General features: G+C 41.2%; 1 protein-coding gene across 1 annotated transcript in view; it reads right to left on the reverse strand.

Annotated features, from left to right (window-relative positions):
- Window positions 1-1,531: 1,531 nt before the first annotated feature.
- The window catches only part of mmp17a (matrix metallopeptidase 17a), a 58,822-nt gene continuing 37,757 nt past the window's right edge, over window positions 1,532-22,596 (reverse strand). The window contains exons 5-9 of the mRNA XM_067376156.1: window positions 21,702-21,804; window positions 17,845-17,927; window positions 16,830-16,982; window positions 6,970-7,227; window positions 1,532-2,105 (exon numbers count right to left, since the gene is read on the reverse strand). Of these exons, the coding sequence (XP_067232257.1) occupies window positions 1,783-2,105; window positions 6,970-7,227; window positions 16,830-16,982; window positions 17,845-17,927; window positions 21,702-21,804 (920 nt within the window). The 3' untranslated portion in view covers window positions 1,532-1,782. The remainder of the gene's footprint in view (window positions 2,106-6,969; window positions 7,228-16,829; window positions 16,983-17,844; window positions 17,928-21,701; window positions 21,805-22,596) is intronic.

The raw sequence follows: 22,596 nt of genomic DNA on the forward strand, positions 1-22,596 counted from the left end.
CAGGCATTGTGAATCCAGCATCATGCACGACCTTGAACTAAACAAAAGTGGTGTTTATTACAAAAATACAGTCGACTGCAATCAGTAACTGTCATTGCTTTAGAGTGATGTGGTGTATATTACTAAAACAGTCAGTATTGAAGATGAGAGTAAATATAATTGCTTAGAACAAGGCAGAATATTAAGAAACAGATGCTAAGACACTGGGAATAGGTGGATCAGAGAGGACAAGGAAGAGACGGTTACAATAAGAAACCCGTAGAATAAGTAAAGGATTATGCTTTTAGCAGAAAAGTGCCAATACAAACGAGTGACTGGATTCTTAAAGCACTTTGAGCAAGGTTAAGGTTTGACTCATGGTATCCCATGATGCCTCTCAACTGCAGCCAGCAGGAAGCCCTATTTGTGAGATTTCTGCCACCTTCCCGATATCAGCAATATTATTACTATCGCTATCATTATTATCATTATCACCATTACTATTACTTGCTCTGGAAACGCCTCAGAAAGCTGGTTACTGTATCTCTTGAAATTCTGAAACAAAATCATTACATAAATCTGATAATGGATGTTCTCAGGTTTTAGGTACTACTACTAATAAAAAAATAAAAACAATATATTTTCACTTTTTCTAATAAAAATGTTAGTGATGCTTGCCCGTGCAAAACACGCTGCCACGATGGGCGTTTCTTGTGGATTTATTCCAAGTATCGGATATTTTGGGTCCTAAATATGGCTCATATCCCTCCTGCAGGATGTTTTTTGCTTGTTTTATTGTCTGCCAGGTGAAGTTGTGTGTCTGATAAATTAAAGGATTAGTTCACTTTCAAATAAAATTTTCCTGATAATTTACTCACCCCCATGTCATCCAAGATGTTCATGTCTTTCTTTCGTCAGTCGAAAATAAATTAAGGTTTTTGATGAAAACATTCCAGGATTATTCTCCTTATAGTGGACTTCAATGGGCACCATTGTTGAAGGTCAAAATGACAGTTTCAGTGCAGCTTCAAAGGGCTTTAAACGATACCAGACGAGGAATAAGTGTCTTCGGAACGGAACGAACATGCTGAAAGTTTCGTTTTTTTCCGTAAGTAGAATAGGGAAGCTGTAGGACAAACGGCGTAAGCGTTTTGGAGAATACGGAAAGCGGAAGCACGTGCAAGGCGTTAATTTGTGTTTATAAAGCATATGCAGTTGTATTTTTTCTGTTTTTCATTTGTGTTTCATTCAGTTTACAGTTGTACGATTGTTTCGCTAGATAAGACTAGTATTGTTTAAAGCCCTTTGAAGCTGCACTGAAACTGTCATTTTGACCTTCAACCATTTGGAGGCCAATGAAGTCCATTATATGGAGAAAAATCCTGGAATGTTTTCATCAAAAACCTTAATTTCTTTTCAACTGAAGAAACAAAGACATGGAAATTTTGGATGACATGGGGGTGAGTAAATTATCAGGAAAATTGTATTTAAAAGTGGACTAATCCTTTAAATGCACACTTCAACTTATATCTGTAGCACAAATGGTGTGAGATTAATTATGTGCCGAAGCTTAATGCATGGAGTTGAGTTGGCAATAGCAAGCATCACTAATAATAATAATAACAGATGATAATAATAGAATTTCCAGTTTCCAGAAAAAAAAAAGAAAAAGTGATCCAATCCCTCTCTTGATTGAAGTGCTGAGTCCGTTCCATCAGTCTCTCATCGCTCTCTTCACCCACAGGCTTCTGTATGTTCTGCTCCTTGAGTCTTTGTGAGTACAGGCCTGTGGCTGTCCCCTTATCAGAGAGGAGCAGAGGAGAGAGCGAGAGCGAGCGTCCAGAGTGGCGCTAACACCCAGGCGGGCGAGAGGGTCAGTCGCGTCCCCAGCGGGGAGGCTGAGTCCGAAGTGCAAGAACAAACCTCGTAGCCATTTTCTGCATGGTCTGCGTGGTGCTGTCCGTGAAGCCTCGTGTTTGAGTTGTTCTGCATCTCCGGGGAGTCCGACTGCATTTCTGTGCACACCAGCCAGTCCTTGCCGATGGGACGTGGATAACCCGCTTCGACCTCCATATCGCTGCCCGCTACGCGCCAATACTCCTTTCCCTTGAAGAAATACGATGCACCTGGGTAGAGAGAGCAGAAAATACAAGGAAATAAAATAAAGGTTGATGTATAGAATGGATTTTTCCAGACCTGCTTTCATCTGGTATATAGATCATTATGATTTCACTTTTCCCTCTATATGGCTTTTGTCAACTCTGTTTCCTGCCGGAGCGATTCTAGGATTTCAGCCTTGGAGGGCTTGACCCTGTAGAATGTGTTGAGGATTGCTTTTCACACTGTAGTCTCTGGACACTGGTGGACTGTTTAAAGGAGACCTCTTATGCAAAATTCACTTTTATAAGTTGTTTGAACACAGATGTGTCCAGAGTGTTTGTAAACATGCAGCCTATAATGATAAAAATCCATCCACTCCTTTTTTTTATAATCCTCATAAATCATAAACTTTCTCTCCAGAGTCTCTGTATACTCTCGGCATCTGAGCCACTGAGGTTGAATTTCATTTATGAAGGAAATGTGCTGAATTAAAGTTGGTAAAATGATATATTTGCGCAAATCATTTTACGCCAGACTGCCTTAAAAACGAGGGTCAATGCTGGGTTTGCACAAAAGATTAACATGATGGTACATGCAGGTCAGTGAATTAAATAAATCAATTTACATCAACAATTTAATCAATCACATCATCTACCTAAATTTATCCACTAACCATTCAGAAACATTCAGTTGCATTATAAAAGTTGTTAAGTCTCTTCCTCAGTGTCCGACTCCAGTTCGAACATGTAAGGTTGAACACCGCTACTGACAATTTCTGACATTCTGGCTGCGTGAGATTGTCCAGTTTTGTTGTTTAAGCACGAGCTGTTAAAGCTCCATCCACTTCTGGAAAAGTTGCTCATGAGCAAAAAGGCATGTTTTTGCTCTCACCCAAATAGGTGCAAATTTGACAAGTTATAATAAAAGATCTGTTGGGTATTTTGAGCTGAAAATTCATAGACATATTCTGGGGACACCAGAGACTTACATTACATCTTGTGAAAAGGGGCATAACAGGTCCCCTTTAAGATTGGCTGATAAAAAAGATATAAATATAGGAATAAAATCATTATAATTGACAAAAAAGCATAACGATGAAAGTATCTGACTGATTAATAAACTCATAACAATGAACAAACTCAGTTAACTGACAGAATTGCAGTGGGTTTTTGAGTTGATAAAAAGCTAATAATGGATTAAATCATAAAAATGTCAAATTAAAATAAATTATTTAAATGAAAAATCAAAATAAAAGATGAAATATTTTATATATTTATTTACCTGCATGTCACCAACATCAGAAAACCATGAACATTCAAATGCATTATTAATTTATTGAAATATTAACTTAAAATCTCAGGGCATAAATATTTAAAGTAAATATCTTATGTCAAAAGGCTGACAAAAAAGTTTGGAAATTCCTTAATTAACTGATTGTAACTGACATTTATACATATGTGTGAGAGATTTTAAAATAATATACTGAATAATGACTCAATATTTGGTCTTTTCCTCATAAATCTTTCAGATGATTTTAGAAGAGAGCATATTCATGCAGATTGCTTTTTTTCCCTTTTGGGAGCTCGACAGTGCCTGGTCCCCATCCACTTTCATTATAAGGAAGAGAGCAGCTCAGATAATCTGCTAAATATCTCCTTTTGTGTTCCAAAGAAGAAAGTCTTATATGGGTTTGGAATGACATGAGAGTGAGAATATAAGGACAGAATTAAATATTTTAAAAATCTATTTCTTTAACACTCTGCTCAACTGACAGTAAATCACATGTTTTTTCGGGGGGATGAGGAGACCTCCACATTTTGCTTCATGATGAAAAGCTTTTCTTCCAGTTCAGCCTAATGCTTGCATTTGTCCACTCTGAACAAGAGCTTTACTATCTCTCTCTGTCTCACTCTGCAGGTGAAATTGGCCTTCAGTGCTGTCTATTTGAACAAGACTCTGTTGCCAGCACCTCCTCAGGCTGATAGTTCCTCCCCCCGTGGAGGCTGAGACTGTCACTTTAGAGTGTGGCCTCTTGTCACTCCTCATTCCTGTGGGGCTAGCAAAGCCTTAGAGGATAACACCTGATGAGACAGCTTTTCTGCCCCTCATTCTGCCTACAGAACTGCTACTGCAAGGAAGAAGATCTGGTGTGTCAAATTGAGCCGAAAGATCTGTTCACACCAAGAACAAGAACTATAAAGATAACTATAACGATCACTATTAGCATCCACACCAGCAGACTACTGTTGTCAAAAGTACCAACTTCAATACCAAGTCAATACTGAAATTTAAAAAATGTGACAGTTTGAAGTGGATTTGTGAACATTCGGAAACAATTGGGAACAACAGCAACTCATGTGAAATCACAGAGTGGGATCAGCTCATGCTGAGGCACACAGTGCACAGAAGTCACCAACTTTCAGCAGAGTCAATAGTTACAGACCTCCAAACTTTGTGTGGCCTTCAGATTAGTTCAGGAACAGTGTGTAGAGAGCTTCATGGAATGGGTTTCCATGGCCAATGCAAAGCGTCGGATGCAGTGGTGTAAAGCACACCGCCACTGGACTCTAGAGCACTGGAGACATGTTCTCTGAAGTGACGAATCACGCTTCTCTGTCTGGCAATCCGATGGATGAGTCTGGGTTTGGCAGTTGCCAGGAGAACAGTACTTGCCTGACTGCGTTGTGCCAAGTGTAAAGTTTAGTGGAGGGGGATTATGGTGTGGGTTGTTTTTCAGGGGTTGGGATTAGCCCCTTAGTTCCAGTGAAAGGAACTCTTAATGCTTCAGCATACCAAGACATTTTGGACAATTTCAAGCTCCCAACTTTGTGGGAACAGTTTGGAGATGGCCCCTTCCTGTTCCAACATGACTGCGCATCAGTGCACAAAGCAAGGTCCATAAAGACATGGATGAGCGAGTTTGGTCTGGAGGAACCTGACTGGCCTCCACAGTGTCCTGATCTCATCCCAATAGAACACCTTTGGGATGAATTCGAGCGGAGACTGCGAGCCAGGCCTTCTCGTCCAACATCACAAATGCGCTTTAGAAGAATGGTCAAAAATTCCCGTAAACAAGCTTCTAAACCTTGTGGAAAGCCTTCCAGGAAGAGCTGAAGCTGTTATAGCTGCAAAGGGTGGGCCAACTCCATATTAAACCCTACGGATTAAGAATGGGCTACAATGATCAACACTTCAAAAACACGTTGCTCCTGCTTTCGATGAACGCGTCAACAAAATGGCCAATCAGAGGTGTTTATGAATCTGCTCAACAGCGCTCAAAGCGTCACACTTTTAAAATTTCAGTATCAACTTGGTATCGAAGTTGGTACTTTTGATAACACTATAGCAGACAATGATATTGTTCAGTTATTGTAAGTGCGTTGCAGTTTTGTCTTCTGCCTCTAAATGCGCATCTAAATGAGGATTTTGATTATCGTTCTTCAGCTGGAAAAAACAATATAATTTTTTGGTGCCATTATCATTATAGTTGTGGTGTGGACTCCATATTCTTTTATATTTAAAACAATATTTTGAACTATATTTTTATTGTTATAGTAAGGGGTGATTGTAAGTGAATTAACAATATGCAAAACTGTAAAGATGATTTTTTAGGGGGGATAAAACAGCGCAAACAAAAGGTAAAAAAAAGAAAAGAAATGCACCCTAATGGCTTAATGCACCCTAAATTACCATTTTATACATTTGCATTGAGATAAGGAAAAAAACAGCGAGACGTGACACAATGATAAAAAACGTTCACCTGCATGTCTTTATAGGCTAACATTAAGCATAATATGCAAAATAACTGACCTTCACATTCATACAAATGATGGGATGTTTCACGTGTGGATGACATTTCAAAAATGTTCAAAATGCTTTAATGCTAATTACAGGGGCTGCAGGTAATTACTTTGTTGGAATACCACACATAAAATGTCTAAGAGATATCTGAAATATGAAATATGTATCCTGATAAATCATACTCATCTATGTGACCATCCTAAACTCTGCAAAAAGAAAAAAGGGGACGTGGCCTGTATTTCTTTCACATCAGAAATAGGCTTTCTACCTGTCAAACATTTTGCATATTTAGATTTGCTGACATTCTACAGTCAAGTTGAATAACTGTGTTCAACATTTTGAATGATTTCATGCATTAACTCTAGCCCTAGTATAAATGCGAGAGACAAACATGAAAAAAATGGGGGAAAAAGTAGCTGTGTGTGTTTTTAAACGAAAGTGCTCAGAAAAATGCATTTGCAAGCTTTGCGTTTTATTGAACACATGCTTTATTTGATCCACAGAATTGCAATTGACTGGTCTTCATCCTTGAGGACACCACAAGGAGCTCACTGTGCATTAGACACAATGCTGTGCATTAGGCATGACAGGACATTATGCCCCGTTTTCCATTCTGCTCACATAGACCTCAAAACTGCTGCTATGACAACCACACAATCAAAACACCTGCACGGCTAACATCCTCTCCACCCGAATAAAACCATTTCTTCCAAGGTTGATCGGGTTGTACAACTGTACGCAGTCCCTTTTAAATCATGTATAAAGCTTTAAAGAGTCATTTTTGAGATGTTATTAGATATGTATTGCACATGATGGAAGACAATATTAGCATCAATTTGAATTTTAGAAGGAAAGTGGTTAATTTAATTTTTGTTTTTTTATTCCACAGTCTATTTTTAAGTTCAAATAGGGCAAAACGTCAAAGTATCATCAAGTTATGTTTACCACAGGCTTTATTTTACTCATAAACTGAAATACCCTATTATAAAACCCCATGGAAAAATCCCAAAAGAACCAGTGGCGAATTAGTCTTCCGGGTTCTGACGATTCATTATTCTGATGGTGAATAATACGATTCACCACACTTACTGTCAGACCACCGCATGGCATCATCCAGTTGAGATGGGATCCCTTTCCACAGCGCTGTGTCTTTTGGGTAGCCGAGGTCCATGCGATGCAGATGGTCATCGTAGCGCCAGTAACGGCTGTCCTTGAAGAAGTAGGTCTTCTCATTGTGCAGCCAAACAAAAACTGCATCCACTCCTTCCGCGGGCAGCCCAAAGTCACTGACAGGTCGTGGGTAGCCCTCTTCAACGTTATTGTCCTTGAACACCCAATATTTCCCTCCTAAAAGAAGTGAGAAGAATTTATTGTGAAGTGGGAAAATGTTAAAGGCTTTCTTTACCAGAAGACCAGATTAGAAAACACAGAGCTGCTGTGAAATGCATTTAAATGCTCTAAATATACCATATTTCTTTTTACCTCCATGCTTTTGAGCTTCAAAACACTCTTGCATTATATCTTTGAAGGACATTGTTCACTTTATAGTCCAACTTATTAAAAATGACATTTACATAACTAGAAAGCATTAAATTCCAATCCAAGTTTCGTAAGAATGAGTGTTTATGCTCTAGGGAGCATTTAGCTTAAAATGCCTTGAATTAACTTGCAATCAGAGGGTCTTTTTGAAATATAGCACAAAAAAAGCTTTTGAGAGATGTTCTTGATCTCTAACTGTGGAATTACCACAGATTACAGACTGCCAAAAGCAACAAGCATACTAGACTGGACATTTTCAGAAATGGAAATGTGTTGCACAAAACATCACCACAATCCTGTGGTTGCTATTTCTATCTATTCTTTTCTATCTATTTCAGTTACAGTTAACAGCAAGCATAGTCAGTGTGCTGTATACCTTCATGTAGTCACCACAACCTACCCATGAGCACTCTTTAGCACAATAGTAACCACAAAAACTTCAACATTATTGACAGCTAGTCGTGAAAATGGGTACTGCAGTCCAAATCCAAAATATTGGAGAGAGTCGTTTCCCCCACCCCGCGCTCCTCAGACTTAAAGCTCATGAAGGTTGCCAGATTGAGGACATGCAGCAGGGTCAAGTGAAATTAAGTTGTTTAGCTAATGTATATGTTTGCCATGTTTTGGTTCAATGCGATTTCACTTTTTTAACTTTAGTTAGTGTGTAATGTTGCTGCTTGAGCATAAACAGTATCTGCAAAGTTACAGCGCTGAAAGTTCAATGCAAACTGAGATATTGTCTTTTAAAGTTATGGCAGTTTATTGCCTACAAAAACGACCGGTTTGGACTACAATGAGCTTCTTCCCGGGTTGGTGACATCATAAACCCTGCAAAACACGCCCCCCGGGAACATGCAACAAAAGGGGCATGGCCCTGTCATGCAGCATAATGAAAGCGGAAGAGTTGTGTACACCGGACGCGAGCGGCGCGGCGCGTCAAAAGATAATAGAACCCATTATAATCTGTGATATTTTCTACACTGGATGCGGCGCGGAAGACAGCTTCCTGAATCTACACGAGTTCAATGCTGGATTTGCACAAAGCTAAGCTTTTACTGAAAGATGGAGCAGTTCCCACTTTAAAAGCAGAAGCTGCTATTTATTGGCTTCAATCTGTAAGTACGTTTTATTGTTTGTACATGTCTTTTAAACGTATAGTTCTGTTGGTATTTTTTGGTTGCATCAAGGACATATACACCAAACTTATATGTTCATAGACAAACAGTTGTTCATGCCCTAAATTAAACGCTACCTTTACAAAAATGCAACTACTCAGTCATGTATTTGGCTACAGTAAAGCTTTAATCAGGATAAAACCGTATATTGAAAGCTAACAAACAGCAGTGACAGCATCCAAACACTTTGACACAAATACTAAATGAAATACCATTCTTAAATTCTTCTGCTGTTCATCTGGGTCTGATTCGGGCTCAATTTGATACAGCAATATAATCAAATTGAACATACAATATAACCAAAGCCCACGTAACCGTTGTTATGAAATATTCGGTGTCTGAGATTTTCAGGTGACACTGGGCGGAGCTTACATGAATATTCACGAGTTTCCTGTTTAGATTTAAAGCGCCACTGAAAATGTTAGTGCACGCTCTTCGGCTTACATTAAAGGTAATTAGCATATGTTCCCATTCAGTCGGTCACGTTCGACGTACGTCGGACAGACCGACGAATAGGAATCTCGCTAGAGAGGCCAATCTACTTCGAGTGTAACTAAACGAGCCAATGCACATTGGCATGCAATCATATGCATCAGCTGCTTACCTCGCAGCGCGGGTATATAATGAGCAGCAGGTGCGTTGCATCTTCAGCTTTTCGCTTCGGAGCCAAACCTTCTATGAAGACAGCTACTGAAAGCGAGTGTGGTGAACGAGTCTCTCTTCAAGACGTCTCTTTGTTGCGAGGTGCAGGCGGACAGCGCAGCAGCGGGGCCGATTCTCCTTTTGTTTTTGTTTTTGCCTTTTGTTTGATTGAGCAAGCTGTAATCAGCGTGAAGGCCGTTCTCACGGCTGGTGAAACGGTGCGCCTAGAGCGCTAAAAAGCTGTTGTTACAGCTGGTAAGAGGAGCGCCTTCAAGGAGAGTGCACACGACAGGCTGCACATTCCCTGTCTGTGCTGCAGCGGCTATTCCCCTGCGTGCTTCAGCACCTAAAAGAGTCAGTCCTTGAAAGAGCTAACACGAGTAGTTCGCGTCTTTTTAAAGATGTCGTTCTACTTGTGTGTTTCTGGATGCGGTCGTTACCTGGTGCCGACACGGACCCGGAAATGATGGCTATGCTTTCCCGGGCCGCCAACAGGGTCGAGGTTGGATGACTGGTATCTCGGGGTGGCCAGGGCTGGTTCTCAGCCCCCCACCCCAGTGCCCTTCTTCCCGGAGGTGCATGAGGAGCTCACAGGCACGTGGACGGCACCTTTTACTGCCCGAAACCGTGTCGGTGGGTCCTCCTCCCTCACCACCCTTGATGGCGGGGCAGCGAAGGGTTACACGCGCATACCCCCTGTGGAACGGGCCGTTGCTATGCAACTGTGCCCTAACTCCACCTGGCGGGGGGAGCCGTCTCTCCCTTCCCGGGCCTGTAAGTACTCGTCGGATCTTATCAGGCCTGTGGGGAAGCTGCCTCTGCCTTACACGCTATGGCGTTGTTGCAGGTCCATCAGGCCAAGGCACTGAGGGACCTGCACGAGGGTGGTCATGATCCACAAGTTCTCCAGGAACTTCGTGCCGCGACGGACCTCGCGCTTCGAGCGACGAAGGTTACGGCGCGGTCAGTGGGTCGTGCGATGTCCACTATGGTGGTCCAGGAACGCCATCTCTGGCTGTGTCTTGCGGACATGAGGGATACCGACAAGGTCAGGTTTCTTAATTCCCCCGTGTCCCAGACCGGCCTTTTCGGCGACGCGGTCGAGAACTTTGCCCAACAGTTCTCGGCTGTACAAAGGCAGTCTGAGGCCATCAGTCACATCCTGCCGAGGCGGTCAGCTGCTGCACCTCCACCGCCGGCGGCACCTCAGACTACCCGTCGCCGAGGGCGCCCCCCTGCAGCCGCCCCCGCTCCCGCGCCCCAGCAGCAGCAGCCTCCATCCAAGCGGCGCCGTGGAGCCGGTCGCGGGCGGGGTGCCCAGCCCGTCCAGCCACCCCCCAAGAAGAAGGGTGGCAAGGCCAAGTCCAAGCGGCCCTAGGACGGGCGACCCGGAGATGGAGGGGACTGCTCTTCAGGAGGTGGTGACTGCACCGCTCCTTCCCCTGGAGGAGGGCCGGGTGGAGAATCTTTTGTTGTTTCCTTTTGTTCCGCCGCTGGCTCAACAACCAGCGGTACCCAAATTTTCAATAAAAGAGCAGTTTCCTTTATCTCCGGGTCCGAAGAGGGCTCGGAGAGCAGTGGGAGGGCTAGAACCTCACCACTCTCATCCACCTCTTCTGTCGCCAGCGGACAGCAGCGAGCAGCAGGTAAGCAAATCCTCGACTGCTCCCTCTGTCCACCCGTGGAAGCAGGTAAGTGTTGCACAGAACACTGTGACCCCGCTTCGGGCCGCCTCACACAGAGAGCATCCCGGGCCGCGTCCCTGCGTTCCACCTCGCTGCCCCGCGGCGGGTACGCCGGTGGTCCCCTTGGTGCCGCTGGTGCGGTCTCTGGGAGCCTGGCTAGCGCTTCCCAGTCCGTCTCGCTGGCTCCTCTGGACCATCAGGCTCGGCTATGCGATTCAGTTCGCCCGGCGTCCCCCCAAGTTCAGGGGCGTCCTCTTCACTTCAGTGAAAGATGTCGATGCCCCTGTTCTGCGTGCGGAGATCGCAGTCCTACTGGCGAAGGACGCGATAGAGCTGGTCCCTCCAGCCGATTTGAGGTCAGGGTTCTACAGCCCCTACTTCATTGTACCCAAGAAAAGCGGCGGGTTACGACCGATCTTGGACCTGCGAGTTTTGAATCGGAGCCTTCACAAGCTACCGTTCAAAATGCTTACGCAGAAACGCATTTTCGAGTGCATCCGTCCCCAAGATTGGTTTGCAGCGATCGACCTGAAGGACGAGTACTTTCATGTTTCGATTCTTCCGCGACACAGGCCATTCCTGAGATTCGCGTTCGAAGGTCGAGCATATCAGTACAGAGTCTTACCCTTCGGGCTGGCCCTGTCTCCCCGCGTCTTCACGAAAGTCGTGGAGGGAGCCCTTGTTCCCATGAGAGAACAGGGTGTTCGCATTCTCAACTACCTGGACGACTGGCTCATTCTAGCACAGTCTCGGGATCAGTTGTGCGAACACAGGGACTTAGTGCTCAGGCACCTCAGCCGGTTGGGGCTTCAGGTCAACTGGGAGAAGAGCAAACTCGCCCCAGTGCAGAGGATCTCTTTTCTCGGTATGGAGTTGGATTCGGTCGAACAGATAGCACGCCTCACAGAGGAACGTGCTCGGTCGGTGTTGAACTGCCTGAATACGTTCAATGGCAGGACAGCGGTCCCACTGAAGTTTTTTCAGAGGCTCCTGGGGCATATGGCGGCTGCAGCGGCTGTAACACCGCTCGGTCTGCTTCATATGAGACCGCTTCAGCACTGGCTTCACGGCCGAGTCCCGAGATGGGCGTGGCAACGCGGCACGTTCCGGGTGCCAATCACTCAGGAGTAGGGGACCTGCAGTCATTTTCGGTCGACGAATCGTGCCTAGAGTTCGGGCCGGGTGACAGCCACGTGGTACTGAGACCCCGGCCTGGCTACGTGCCCAAGGTTCCTACCACTCCCTTCAGGGACCAGGTAGTGAGCCTGCAAGCGCTGCCCTCGGAGGAGGCAGACCCAGCCCTGGCTTTGCTCTGTCCAGTTCGCGCCTTGCGACTGTACTTAGACAGAACTCGAAGCTTCAGGACCTCAGACCAGCTCTTTGTCTGTTACGGAGGCCAGCAGAAGGGAAAGGCTGTCTCCAAGCAGAGGATGGCCCACTGGATAGTGGATGCCATCGCCCTTGCTTACCAAGCTCAGGGCGTGCCCTGCCCGCTCAGGTTGCATGCCCACTCCATGAGAGGTGTGGCATCCTCCTGGGCGCTGGCTCGTGGCGCCTCGCTAACAGACATTTGTAGAGCTGCGGGCTGGGCGACACCTAACACGTTCGCTAGATACTATAGCCTTCGTGTCGAGCCGGTCTCCTCCCGTGTTCTCGCCTCAGGTCAGAGGCACGGAGAGGCCCCGGCTTAGTGTCGGCTTGCTGCGCTACATGCGCATTCTATTCTCCAGAGAGTCCCTACGGGCAGACCCTGTTGAGTCCTCCGGTTACCCTTCGGCAGCCGACGTGGCGGAGCGTCTGGCGCCAGGCCTATACTCCGTTGTATCCTTGAGAACTGGATTTAGGCTGGGTTCCATATGTGTGACCCTACGGGGATCCCATATGGCTTTTTCCACGGCTGCTCCTAAACGAAGCCCGTGTCTTTCCCTCTGGGAGAACCCATCTCTCATCGAGTGGAGTCACCCCAGTTCTTCCTTATGTTGTACAACCTACAAGGTTAGTCCATATGTACTTATCCATATAACTCCTTCGGGGAAGGATATGGCTTCCGCAGCGTTCCTTATCGCAGGTAAGGCTACGCTTTCCCAGCGTTATCCAATTGTCGCACTGAGTGGGTTTTTGGGAACAACAGTGATCGACCCTCTCTGCGTGAGCCTGGTCCCACCGTCCTTAGGCAAGGGGGTTCAGGTGGCTCACGACAGAGCGCTGGAAGAGGGCAGCTCCTGTGGCGCTTTGGTAGGGATTCCTATTCGTCGGTCTGTCCGACGTACGTCGAACGTGACCGACTGAATGGGAACGTCTCGGTTACATAGGTAACCCTCGTTCCCTGAAGCAGGGAACGGAGACGTACGTCCCGTCACCACAGGCGTTGTCCTGCTGATGCTGCCGCCTGCTCGGATCGGCTTCTCAGCGAAAACCTGAAGATGCAACGCACCTGCTGCTCATTATATACCCGCGCTGCGAGGTAAGCAGCTGATGCATATGATTGCATGCCAATGTGCATTGGCTCGTTTAGTTACACTCGAAGTAGATTGGCCTCTCTAGCGAGATTCCTATTCGTCGGTCTGTCCGACGTACGTCTCTGTTCCCTCCTTCAGGGAACGAGGGTTACCTATGTAACCGAGACGTTTCAGCGTTAAACGATGTCAAGCTTATATTCTAACTGTTATTGATGCACAAGATTTTATATACAAGCTATATTGTTTTATGTCATGTCATGTGTTAGCTATGTTTGATATGAACACAGCCAATGATTCACCAGAGTTGTCGTTAGGATTCGCTAAACGAGCCAATAGCGTTTAAAGTAGCCTATATTTGTTGGGTCTTTTAAGTATATAATTTTGAAAGTTTGCCAAATGTATGGTAGCATAATAATATTAATTGTAAACTCCTGTGGTGAAAGCAGCAGTAAACTTTCCTAGTTTGCAGAACTTGAAGCGCTTCTAATCTGGGTATACTTGAATTTCTATATGTAATGTTTCAAAAATAAATTGCACACCTGCAAGAAAACATGTTAATGTACTTTAAATATAGTTTATTTATTATCCAAATAGGCCATGGTGAATTACACATGTGATAACTAATATATTATCTATAGCCAATATTCTTTCATTCCCAAATATGACTTTTGCCAATAAATATCCCTGTACACCAGACAAAGCAGACTTTTTTCTTATTTTTCACTTTGTTTTGAACATGACAGTGTATTAAAAATTTTAATAATACATGTTTGTTGTAATGTCATTTTATTATATATTTCAGACTGAATGTGTCAGTAAGGCTTGTATCACTGGAATCACAAGAGCAGTCCAAACTTTCATTTTTCTGGGATCCCAAGACCCTGTGTAAAGTGTGTTTAAATACAAGTGTTTTTGCTAACTAAATATGTCATATGTCGTGACTTCTTCTCAGTTGTGAATAAAATTCCAACACAGAATCAGTTGCTATTTTTTATTCAAAGTGAAACTACTATCATTATTTACTTTCATCTTTGATATTACAGATATGCAAATTACTACATGGTCTATTATTTTAGCAGCTTATTTAACATAAAAAAAATTGTAATTGTTATGGAAAGCTTGTAGAATAGAATTTATACATTTCATTGTGAATATACTGCTGGTTTGATCATTTAGTTCCATATAGTTTCATATCACCACTGTGTTAAACTGAATCCTGATTCACAGTGCTTCATGTTTTTTCCACATTAATTTTTTTTTTTTTTTTTTTATGGTCAATGAAATGCATCATTTTGTGGGAAAAAAGATTGAGAATGTTTCCTAATAATATGAAAAAAAAAACAAAAAACTCAACTTTAGGATTTAATAAAGTCTCTTTAAAAATGTTTACCAACTGAGCAAGCAATTAAGAAATGACAAAACAATCACAGTAGTATGTATATATATATATATGATTATCCACATAACAATAACATTTCTCATACTTTTGCCATTGTCTTCTCCATATAGTGAACGTGCTGCAGGGAAGCAAATATCACTGTCTAATGTTTCTATTCATAGCAAGCAGATTAACACACTTTACACAGGGTCTTGGGATCCCAGACAAATTAAAGTTTGGACTGCTCTTGTGATTCCAGTGATACCAGCCTTTGCTACTGACGCATTCAATCTGAAATATATAATAAAATGACATACAACAAACATGTAGTATTACAATTTTTAATACACTGTCATGTTCAAAATAAAGTGAAAAATAAAAGTGTCTGCTTTGTCTGGTGTACAAGGATATTTACTGGCAAAAGTCATATTTGGGAATTAAAGAATATTGGCTATAGATATTATATTAGTTATTGCATGCATAATTCACTGTGGCCTATTTGGATAATAAATAAACTATATATAAAGTACATTAACATGTTTTCTTGCATGTGTGCAATTTTTGAAACATTACATATAGAAATTCAAGTATACCCAGATTAGAAGTGCTTCAAGTTCTGCAAACTAGGAAAGTTTACTGCTGCCCTCACCACAGGAGTTTACAATTAATATTATTATGCTAGCATACATTTTGGCAAACTTTCAAAACTATATGCTTAAAAGACTCAAGGTAATACAGAAACAACAAAAATAGGCTACTTAAAACGCTATTGGCTCGTTTAGCGAATCCTAACGACAACTCTGGTGAATCATTGGCTGTGTTCATATCAAACATAGCTAACACATGACACGACATAAAACAATATAGCTTATATATAAAATCTTGTGCATCAATAACAGTTAGAATATAAGCTTGACATCGTTTACCGCTGAAACATATGCTAATTAAGCTTTAATGCTTTATAACATATGCTTTAATGTAAGCCGAAGAGCGTGCACTAACATTTTCAGTGGCGCTTTAACTCAAAACAGGAAACTCGTGAATATTCATGTAAGCTCCGCCCAGTGTCACCGAAAATCTCAGACACCGAATATTTCATAACACGGGTAACAAATGGTAAGGGGCGTTTCCGGACGCTTCAGCGAATCACGATGGCTCTGGATTACACTGGGCCCGCTAACCAATCTGAGCACATTGCATATTTCGGAGGGAGTGGCTTCATAGAAGTAGGAAGTCAAATGAGCCGTTCATATAACAGTGGAAACAGAGGTGTAGAATAAAGGTAAAATATATGAAAAATACAGCGTTTTCAAAAAAACAAAACATTAAAACATGTTAAACTGCGCCCCAAAAACACAATCAAGCCTAGAAAAATTGCCCCCTTTAATTGCTTAGGCTTTTTGGGTCATGAAGAATCTGCGATTTCTGACATAGTTAATTTGCTTGGGGCAATATGGCGACAACCTGACATGTCAAAATACTATTGGGTAAATTGGCAGTGACCAGGATAACACAGACCAAAACAAAAACAGACATTCTGACACGGAACGTACATTTCAAAGTACAATGCAATGATTGGACGAACATTTTTTGGTCCTGAGGCTTCCAGAGAAGATATATGTATTTTTTTAATAATGAGACCACTTCTATTATTGATTACTTTTGGGATGTGAAGAGAGTTTCAACCAGAATAACAGAAATTGCCTAGCCTACCTTTAAGATGCAATCGTCAACATTATTAATGATCAACATAAAACCCCTTAAAAGTAATGTTTGGAACAAAGTTTAATTAAATCAGTTGGATGTTTAATTTGCAACCATGCATTTTTTAAAGGTAATTATTCTGGAAATGTTATATTTTTTTGGAAAATGTTTACATCTCTGAGACAAGCTGCATGACTTCAGGTACCAATAATATCTGTAGCATCATGTCTATAAACAGTTCAGGGTGAGTCATGTGTCAAAGTGTAATACTTAAGGTGAGACAAACCAGTTAAAATGTAGTTACAAATATGCAAAAGGTTATACTAAAAGGTTATATTAAATCAATTTTAATGATCCAGGCATTTACCTTTAAAGAACACTATCCTATGGTCTCCAGGTCTCTCATATACAGCATCAACACTGTCCAGGTTGGCAGGCAGGCCTCTCCAGAAGCGATGGATCTGAGCTGGCCTTAACGACACCAGGTGCTTTTCACGTGTCAGACGCCAAAAATACTTCCCTGATGAGAGGTTTGACAGTAAGAATGTGTTATTATTTGTGTTTATGTAAGCTTATGGTGTAATTATGTGCAATCACATGATGTATAAGGGACATTGGTTAATAAAGCGAGGAATGTATGCATGCCCGGGGCAGTGGGTAGGAGGGTGCCCAGCTGGCAGAAACAGCCAAACAAATACAACATGCAAATGATAATGTATCAAAATGCAGACAGTAAAAAAATATAAATAAATATTAGATGAATAAAGGTTAGAAGTGTTGTCAACTAACAGAAATAAAATGTAGAAAAAATAGAATAAATAGAAAACAAAAATAAACTGAAAATACTAAAATAGATTGATAATGCAAAAAATATTTTTTAATCAATATTTATAAAATACTTACAACAAGATACATTTACTTAAGCAGCAAACATTTATTTAACATTTTATTTCTTTTTAAATAGAATAATATAGAATAAGATAGTATAAAAAATATATACTAAAGATAATGATTGAATTGTTTTTCTTCTCACCCCACTTGCACATTTTTCTTCTCTGTTTTAATAATTAACTCTACTAATTCTAACCAGGTCAGAAAATGAAACTAAAGTTCAAAAAACAACCTCAAATTCAAGATATGTCACATGACGACGAGTCGGAATATCTTACTATCAATTATAGTTATAATTTCTTTTGCAATTATGCATTCTGTTAAATTGATTTTATTTTAACAATGTAAAAATATTAGAACACAAGACAGATTAAGTCTAGTTTTTCTTTTTTAAACAGATGTTTTGTAGTTTATACACACAAAAGGATGTATAACCTCATACATCATCGATTGTTAAATTCATTTCACCCTGGACTTCTGAGCGTTCTTACCTTTGAAAAAGAAGGCCTCCCCTCGAATCTGGGCAACAGCATCAAAGTGGCTAGTGCATCGGTCAGGCGCGTCACGGGCAGGTCTATGAGAAAGTACAAAGAAAAAAGAAATGGATAAACTTGGCAAGAAGTGTGAAGGTAGAGCACAAGACTTTCACTGGTAGAAATATTTATGTTTCTGCATGAGTGAATCATTGATTATGGAAGGAATAATTGAATTATTTAAAATGTATGCACATCCTAAGGTGGTCATGCAGCTTCAGTGCATTGTGGAATAATTACACAGCAGCATAATTTTAAATAATGATATGATCCAGAGTAAAACATTTTGCCTATACAGTCTTGGTCAGAATTATTGGCACCCTTGGTAAATATGAACAAAGAAAATTAAAAAAAAATTCACAAAAAAATCTTTCAAATGATACACTTTCCTATTCAGTTTTCTACGGGATTCAGGTCAGGGGACTGGGCATGGCTATGGCAGAAGATTTATTTTGTGCACAGTGACCCATTTTTGTGTTGGTTTTGATGTTTGTTTTGGATCACTGTCCTGATGAAAGATCCAACCATGGCCCATAATCAGATTTCTAGCAGAGGCGGTCAGGTTTCAATTTTTTATCTGTTAGTATTTGATAGAATCCATGATGCTGAACAAGATGAACAAGATGTCGAGGACCTCCAGCAGAAAAATAGTCCCACAACATTAAAGATCCAGCAGTATATTTAACTGAGGACAGGGGGTAATTTTTATTCCTGTGCACACCAGACCCATCTTGTGGTTTTGCATATTTGCATGTAGTTTCATCTGACCATCGAACCACTTCCAGTCGTGTCTGACAACTGAATATGCTTTAGTTTGTTTTTGGATGATTTTTCTTGAAACCCTCCCAAACAACTTGTGTTGATGTAGGTGCTTTTTCATATATATTTTTTTGAGGCTTTCTGACTCCATAACTCAACTATTTTCTGCAATTCTCCAGCTGTGATCCTTGAACAGTCTTTGGCCACTCAAACTCTCCTCCTTGCCAATAGACAATACAGACACACGTCCTCTTCTATGTAGATTTGTAACATTTCCTGTTGATTGGAGCTTCTTAATTGCCCTGAAGCTTTAGCTTTATTCTTACAGCCACTTTCTATTTTGTGAAGCTCAACAATCTTTCGCTGCACATCAGAACTATATTCTTTGGTTTTACTCAATGTGATGGATGATTAAGGAAATTTGGCCTTTGTGTTTCCTCATATTTATACTATTGTCAAACAGGACGTCATAGACAGGAAGTCTGGATAATTTCATGTTCCTAGTCACTGTAATGTGCTAAAAGCTGTAAATATAAAGGGGGATATACTTCAGATATTTTTTACTCATACAGATTTCTAGAGGTACCAATAATTGTGGCCAATGTGTATTAGAGAAAAACATTTCATAATGTGAATCCCCCCCCACATTATCAAAAAAAACAATGCAGATTTATTTTCACAGCCTTCTTTGATTATATTTACCAATGATGCCAATAATTCTGTATCTGAGGGGTCAAGGTCTAGCTAGTTAGTCTCTACTGGTAGATATCGTAACTACAACATCTGGCTGCATCTTTCTCCATTGACGGCCATTGAAAAGTTGCCATGGATTCATTTCAGTCAAAACAAAATAAAATACCACAGCTAACACATATGCCTTTATTTATCTTAAAGGTGCCCTACAGTTAAATATTGAATTTATATTGGCATAGTTGAATAACAAGAGTTCAGTACATGGAAAAGACATACACTGAGTTTCAAACTCCATTGTTTCCTCCTTCTTATATAAATCTCATTTGTTTAAAAGACCTCAGAAGAACAGGCAAATCTCAACATAACACTGACTGTTATGTAACAGTCGGGATCATTAATATGTACGCCCACAATATTTGCATATGCCAGCCCATGTTAAGGCATTACACAAGGGCAGAACGTCTGGATGTGCACAGCTGAATCATCAGACTAGGTAAGCAAGCAAGGACAATAGTGAAAAATGGCAGATGGAGCGATAATAATTGACATGATCCATGATATCATGATATTTTTAGTGATATTTGTAAACTGTCTTTCTAAATGTTTCATTAGCATGTTGCTAATGTACTGTTAAATGTGGTTAAAGTTACCATCGTTTCTTACTGTATTCACGGAGACAAGAGACAGTTTTCATTTTTAAACACTTGCAGTCTGTATAATGCATAAACACAACTTCATTCTTTATAAATCTCTCCAACAGTGTGTAATGTTAGCTTTAGCCATGGAGCACAGCCTCAAACTCATTCAGAATCAAATGTAAACATCCAAATAAATACAATACTCACATGATCCGATGTATGCATGCAGCATGCATGACGAACATCTTGTAAAGGTCCATTTTTTGAGGGTTATATTAGCTGTGTAAACTATGTTTATGCTGTTCAAGGCAATTAAAGGGGCCGCAACCTATATATTGGTGCATAGTTAATGATGCCCCAAAATAGGCAGATAAAAAATTAATTTAAAAAAATCTATGGGGTATTTTGAGCTGAAACTTCACAGACACATTCAGGGGACACCTTAGACTTATATTACATCTTTTAAAAAGAAGTGCTAGGGCACCTTTAAGACACTTAACACTTCTGCTACCATTTAAAGGTGCAGTATGTGACATTGACTGCTATCAGTTGAAGTGGGTACTGCAGTCCAAATTCAAAATATTGGAGAGAGTCGTTTCCCCGCTCCCTCCCTCTCAGACTCAACGCTCACTCAGGGTGCCAGATTGAGGACATACAACAGAAATGAGTGTAATTGACAATGGAAAGCGATGAACCTTACAGTATAAGTTCAGCTAATGTATACGTTTGCACTCTTTTTATTGCCAAGGCATTTAAGGTCAGGTAGAATTTGCGATCTTTGTCCCAGTTCTTTTGCTGGCTTCCATCGCTGTGTTTTCTGCCATCTGGCAACCCAGAGTGTCGAAATATTATTGGGTAAACTGGCAGTGGCTCAGATAACACAGACCAAAACAAAAATAGACATTCTGACATGGAACGCACATTTAAAAGTAGAATAATTGTCTTTTGGAGAAACAAGAAACTTGCTTCATCTCTGCAAACATATTATGGTATTTTTATGCTTTAATACAGTCAAAATATTTTTTACATAGAGCACCTTTAAATATCCAGTTTAGAGTCAGCACAAGCCACCGGTGCTTTTTTAAAGCGCTAGCCCTTACATATTTTATCGTAAGTCTGTATAGGAATATTTTTGGCTACCTATGGCTTTGTGCAACCAGTCCTGAATGTCCTTATTATGTGCTTGGTTTACGATTGGGCAAATCAAAGATGATGTTATCACCTGCTTGCAACGAAATCTCTGAATGCGTTATTCCCTCGGCTAATGACTGACTTAGCACTTTGACGTGGCTGGGATGCTAATGATGGAGCAATTACCGTGACAGAGCTGCTTTTGTGAGCAGGAACTCGCCAGACACTTTATTAACAAAGATCTTCATTCACAGCTTATTAGCTGAGCTCTCTGAGAGGAATATATTACTGACCTTTGTCAAACTAAATCTACCTGTCTCACGAGTCAGCCGGGAAGATGGAGAGAGAGGAAAATAGAGAGGTGCAGGCTGCTCTCGCAGAAGCTAAATGCTTGCTTACTTGGAGTCAGGAATTGAGTCTATAATTTGTGTCATTCTGGCATTTGCTTCAGCAGGGCTGAGTGCAGTTGTGGGTGCATTATAAAGTCCATACATACTTTCCTCCTAAATGGACCACTACCTCTGCAATTCTAAATGTTCAAGACACGCTGACCAAAGGAATGTGGTTTTTGTGGATGTGTGCATGTTGACTCACGGCATTGTGGATCTGTTTATGGGGAGGTCAAGCAAGACAGGGGGTTCGGCTGTTTGAGAGGGGTCATCTGTCTGTGGCGTGTGCGATACGGAGTCCCGAACACCTGTCAAAACACAAAACGAGATAAACTTGTGCAAAAGCATAAAAATGCCACACACTTGAGAGAAACACACACTATGCATTGTTGACTTTTTTACAAACCTTGTTACACCCAAGTAATTACTATAGAGATAACCAAAAAGGAGTTTTAAAAATGTATGAGTAATAATGCGCAAAAAGTTGAACAACCAACAAAATGCACAAGTTTAATCTATCTTTGTTAAAAAAAAAAATAAAAAATTATTTCCAAAAGTACGCTATCACTTTAACTTTTAACCCTCATGTTCTGCTTGGGGACCCCAAGGCCCTTTTAATCTCTCAAAAACATATGCAATATACATACTTTGTGTCTGGTTGATGCTCAGTGGGTTTATAATAATATGAGAATTTTTGAGAAATTTTGCCTTAAAAAACATGCATGCAATGTAAAAAAGTTACAGTATATGGGGGCCCATCAAGTGACCCCAGATACAAAATATGATAACCTGCAAGAAATTAAATAAATATTTTCTATATTAGTTAGTATATTTCTAGTGTAGAAGTAAGTAGTTGCCAATCGTCTATTTGAAGAGTTTCATTGCAAAAACCTCTAAGTCCATCTGACATCTTTTCTTTTGAACGAGCATTTTTTTTTTTTTTTTTTTACCAAGCTCCTACTGTAACAGTCTGGTGTTGTAGAGACGGGCTTCCACAAGCAAAACGGGTTTTATTGGTAAAACGAGGAGACAACCTCCAAACACAGGTTAACATACACATTAACAGATAAGAAGTGAAGGGAGTGAGTCCATATATAAAG

The sequence above is a fragment of the Chanodichthys erythropterus genome, chromosome 22 (genome assembly GCF_024489055.1).
Source record: "Chanodichthys erythropterus isolate Z2021 chromosome 22, ASM2448905v1, whole genome shotgun sequence".
Classification (NCBI taxonomy): Eukaryota; Metazoa; Chordata; class Actinopteri; order Cypriniformes; family Xenocyprididae; genus Chanodichthys; species Chanodichthys erythropterus.